At 38.6% G+C, this 5,549-nt stretch overlaps 1 protein-coding gene across 1 annotated transcript; it reads left to right on the forward strand.

Annotated features, from left to right (window-relative positions):
* Nucleotides 1–416: 416 nt before the first annotated feature.
* Nucleotides 417–2,167, forward strand: LOC110931924 (pentatricopeptide repeat-containing protein At1g09190; the record flags this gene model as incomplete). The annotated part of the gene is made up of 1 exon (XM_022175294.2): nucleotides 417–2,167. A coding segment is annotated over one exon (1,539 nt), but the record flags the coding sequence as incomplete, so codon positions are not given.
* Nucleotides 2,168–5,549: the final 3,382 nt, after the last annotated feature.

Below are 5,549 nucleotides of genomic sequence, written 5' to 3' on the forward strand. Positions count from 1 at the left end.
ATCAAACCAAACCGAAACCGGCGATGAATGGTAATTTATTAGTTTTAACTGGTGACATATTGATGCAGTAATGAACTGTTTTAACATGCGTACGTTAGCAGTTAAAAAAACTAACTCCAAATTGTGTTTTTCTTCAAAATCACGATATAAGTTTTATTGAAAATGGATACCGTATTGCTGTTGTACCAAACCGAAACCGACGATGAATGGTAAGTTATTATTTTAAACTGGTGACGTATCAATGCCATAACGAACTGAACTGCTTCCGACCGAACAACATCATTGCCGCTATTCATGTTCGTTGTTTTTAATTGATGTAAACATGTGTCGAAATCCTTTTTGATATGTCACGACCTTATTTTTTTATTTTATTCTCTCTTTCGACTGCCATAACAAGTACCGATACTGTAACGTGATTGAATTCTCGCCGCTTAGCGCGTGAGTTATTATTAAAACCACCACGTGAAAACAGCAGCAATGAAAATGGAAATGTTGTTGCAGTCATGAAGACTGCGAGAGAGATCGAACGAAGAATCCTCCAGCACCTCCATGGGCACCGCAGTCGGATCCATCTTACCCAAATTCACGCTCATTTCCTCCGCCACCACCTCCATCAATCCAACCTCATCCTCTCTCACTTCGTCTCCGTTTGCGCCTCACTCCGCCAGATGGACTACGCCCATCTCCTCTTTCTCCAAACCCAACACCCCAACATCCTCCTCTTCAATTCAATCATCAAAGCCTACTCTTTGTCACCCCCTTCCCATAACTCACTTCACTTGTTTTCTCACATGAAGAAACGTCGAATCTGGCCTGATCAATTCACTTTTGCTCCTCTACTCAAGTCTTGTTCCAATCTTTGCGATCTTAACTTCGGGAAAACGGTGCAAGCTCAAGTCCTTTCACTTGGGTTTCACTGCTTTCGTGCTGTTAGGATTGGATTAGTTGAATTGTATGTTAATTGCGGGAAATTAGATGATGCTAACAAGGTGTTCGACGAAATGCGTGAGAGAGATGTTATTGTCTGGAATTTAATGATTAGTGGGTATTGTAAAAATGGAAATGTGGACATGGGTTATAACCTCTTTAAGGAGATGGGAGAGAGGAGTATAGTTTCGTGGAATACGATGTTGTCTTGCTTGTCCAAAAGTGGGCGAGAGGGTGAAGCTTTGAAAGTTTTTCATGAGATGTGTCATAGCGGTTTTGAGCCTGATGAGGCGACAGTGGTGACTATGCTTCCGGTTTGTGCTCGTTTGGGGGAAGATGACGTCGGCCAATGGATCCATTCTTATGCCAAATCAGGTAAACTTTATGAAAAACATGTTTCTGTAGGAAACTCACTTGTCGATTTCTACTGCAAACGTGGGCTTCTGGATGCTGCTTTCACAGTTTTCAACGATATGCCCTTGAGAAATGTAGTTTCTTGGAATGCCATGATTTCCGGTTTGGCTTTCAATGGCAGAGTCGAAGAGGGTTTAGCTTTGTTTGATGAGATGATCAAGAAGGGATTGACTCCAAACGAGTCCACTTTTGTCGGTGTCTTAACATGCTGTGTACATTCAGGGTTGATTCAAAGAGGCAAGGACCTGTTTTCGTCAATGGTATCGAACCATCAAATCAAGCCAAAGCTCGAGCATTATGGGTGCATGGTTGATCTTCTTGGGCGCGGGGGGTCGATGAAAGAGGCTTATGAGTTAATTTTATCAATGCCCATGAAGCCAAATGCTGCGCTATGGGGTGCATTACTAAGTTCGTGTCATAATCATGGTGATATGGAGGTCGCAGAAGTAGCAGTTAAAGAGCTTATGATTCTGGAACCTAGGAATTCTGGTCATTATGTGTTGTTATCAAATATATATGCAGAAAAGGGGAAATGGGATGAAGTTGAAAAGATTAGATTGTTGATGATGAAAAGGAACATTAACAAGTCAGCAGGGCAGAGCATTATTAGGTGACTGTCTTAAAAGCAATGTACTTGTTATAGGAAAATTCCAAGTATCCTTGGATCCTTTTTTATACAACTCTATGAAAAATGCATTATTTTTTTTTTTACAATTTGTGACTCTCCATGTTGGATTATGATCCATGCTAGTTGTGAGTGTTGGTTCTCGGCTTGAATCGATATTGTTGATCAGTTACTAACTAATGTCTTGGATGTTTTGGTTGTCCGCTTAAATCCATATTAATACAATGCAAATTTGTTTGTTACAACATTAAACATGCATTTAGGTTTCTTTATTTGAGTATAAAATGAAAATACAAGTCCCATGTGAATTTATGACAACTACAAGCATAACAGAATTTTATGAGATCTAGTGCATATTAGAATTTATTAAGACCACACGGTGTGGTCGTCGAACAGCAACGTTGTTGTCAGTCAACGCCCACAAAACCACACTGTCCACCGTGTTGTGCTCGGGGTTGTGACATGGGCTCCAAATTCTCCACCTGCATTGAGGGCCAACATAGAACGACGTGGAAAATGTTGATTGGTTGTTTGAAACTAGTCGATTAATGCCCTCTTCCACGCCCGTCCCACACCCCCCTTTTTTCCACCACGCCACTATTCTGACGCACGCTGACGTAGCGTCCACATGTCGAATAACACCCATTTTTTAAACCTCTCCACACCGTGTGGTCTAAGATGCATGAGCAACTCGTACCTTTCACAATAGTAGAGATGGGTACTCTCTAGTTGTTTCATTCAATTCATCCTTTTCATAAACAATATAAAAACACCAAAAAACACGATGCTATATTAGACAAGTGTCCTCTTCTCCGGCCATAACTACTACTCCGGTTGTTGTGTCATGTTAGACAAACGCGTTCATAAATCCTCAACCAACGTTCAAACCTTAGTTTCTTTGCAACCAAAATTACTGTTAAAAGTTCTTGTAAAAGACATTGCATTGAATCACATTAATGTTTATGTAACATTTATTTTACATTTCTTCTCATTCGCTTTTTGTTATGTACTATCTTCGTAAATGCGGGGCGGGGGAGACTATCTTATTATTTTAATTTATTTTCCGAATTTTACATATTCATATATGATACCCAAAAGGCTCTTTTGATATTAGATTTTTTATAATAGTAATCAAATTTTAACTTGTTACATGTTAAAAATTTATCATATAAATAATTGAAATCACGGAAAAACCCATGCGAACCAAATCAAATCATATGATCAAATATGAAATTACATGTATAAACTCAAAAAAATATATATATACGAACTAAATTTAAAAAAAAAAGTTGATTTTGACTAAAAAAAACTCAATTTGACAAAATGAAAATTTTGACTAAAAAACTCAATTTGACAAAATGAAAACAAAAAAAAAAAAAAAAAAAAAAAAAAAAAAAAAAAACCGGAAGTTATGGTTTTTAGGTCCGCTATTTATTATCAAACATTTCCTGTTAAATTTAAATTAGAGTAACTGCAATTTTACCCCCTGGGGTTTGATGTGATTGGCAACCTTACCCCCTACCATGAAATTTTTGCTGTCTTACCCCTCAACTATTAAAAACGCTGCAATATTACCCCCTGAGGAGTAAAACTGTAACCTTACCAAAAGGGTATTTTCGTAATCTTACCCATATTTATATAGTAAACTTCAATATTACCACATGTGCTTTACCTAAGACGACACGTTTAAACCCTGTTTTATTAAAGTGTCTTCTCCGGCGATATTCCAACCACCAGAGAAGCGTATTCCGACACTCCGGCGATATTCCGACCATCGGAGAAGCCTCAAAATCTTCTGGTGAATCCACATACAGAAACATGTTGAACTAAAAGCACCACCGTTGTCACTATGATAAAGTCGGTTCTCAACTCTCTTCCGACTTATTATTTTTCTTTGTAAAAAGCGTTGTGCCAAGTTATCAAGACTTTGGAAAGGTTGAGAAGAGACTTTTTATTTTATTTTATTTTTTTTTTTTGTGAGGGGGGGGGGGGGGGGAGGGTCTCATTGCTCCTATTGAGTATGGGGGCTTGGGTTTCGGTTCGCTTCGTGATGCTAATCTTTGTATGCTTGCCAAGTGGTGGTGGATGTTTAAGATTGATCCGGAAGGGTTATGGAGGAAAACTATTTGGGCTCTACACCATAATTCCAGGTCTTGGCAAGCTATTCCGGATTTCCGACAAAGGTCTCCAATATTGGTCCTTGGAAGCACATATATGGGATTTTGAATGACTTCTCGAAGCTGGGTTTTGGCATTAATAATGCTATTAAAGGGGTGGTTGGCAGGGGTTCTGACATAGCTTTTTTGCTGGATTTTTGGGTGGGCTCGGACCTGCTTGCCAAGTTGTTTCCGTCTCTATTTGCCCTCGAAAGGAATAAAGGCTGCTCGGTTCGGGATAGGTGGCCGTCGGATCCAAATGTTGACGGATGGGGGTGGAACTGGAGGCGTCCAATCCTATCTGCTGAGGAAGCTTCGGAGCTAGATCAGTTGGTGCACCTTCTCTTGTCTGAGGGGCCGACTTCGCTTTCGGATCAACTGGATCAGTGGTTCTGGGCGCGAGACGAGTCTAGCATTTTTTCGGTTAAAAATATAAAAAGAGTTTGTCTGTTAGCGGCTTCCAGGCAGCCTTACTTCGCCTTTCTGTGGAATAATTGGGTTCCCCTAAAAGTTGGTATGGTTGCGTGGCGAGCGGTGAAGGATAGTCTTCCGACTAGAGATGCTTTGTTAAAAAGAAACGTTCCGGTTGAATCTGAGTTTTGTTGTTTTTGCGGGGAATGGCGAGAGTCGAGTGAACACATCTTCATTTCTTGCAGCCTCGCGCGGTATTTTTGGCAGATTATTCTTCAGTGGTGTAAATTCTCTCATCATTTTCTTTTCGATCTCAAAGATTTACTCGATCTGCAGCAGTACATGAACGGGTCAAAGAAACGGAAGAAAGCTTTTTATGCGATAATCTTAACCGGAGTATGGAGCCTTTGGAGAATGCGGAACGAGGTGATTTTCAACAACAAAAGTGTATCGTTGCCAAAAACAGTGAAGGAGACAGTCAATGTCTTACTGGTGGGTAAAATACCGTTCGAAATCGATCGGTATGTCCATGGAGGATTGGAGGAAGTTTCGTATTTTTGAAAATTGATTTTTGGTTTGTTTTGGTGGATGTCTGTTTTTCTGTTTTGCTGGTGTTTGTTGTGGGTGGCCTAGCTGCTGGCTAGGCACCTCTGTATAGTTTCAATAAAATCCCTGTTTTTGTTGGCCATTTAAAAAAAAATGTTTAGATTATCACCATTGGTTTAAAAAAAAAAAAAAAAAAAAAAAAAAAAAAAAAAAAAAAAAAACCATCAATACATGATATAAAATCTATACATATAATAAAGTAAATCATATAGGGGACACATGTCGCTCTATGAGGTGATCTCAACAATTTTTTCCCGCCTAAACAAATAGATATAACAAATAGATATAAATAATATTTGTTAATAAGATTTAAATAAATTTTATACAATAAATTTTATCTTTTTATCTTTTACCCTAAACAAATAGATATATAGATAATATTTGTTAATAAAATTCAAATAAAGAATATA

The sequence above is a fragment of the Helianthus annuus genome, chromosome 3 (genome assembly GCF_002127325.2).
Source record: "Helianthus annuus cultivar XRQ/B chromosome 3, HanXRQr2.0-SUNRISE, whole genome shotgun sequence".
Taxonomy (NCBI): domain Eukaryota; kingdom Viridiplantae; phylum Streptophyta; class Magnoliopsida; order Asterales; family Asteraceae; genus Helianthus; species Helianthus annuus.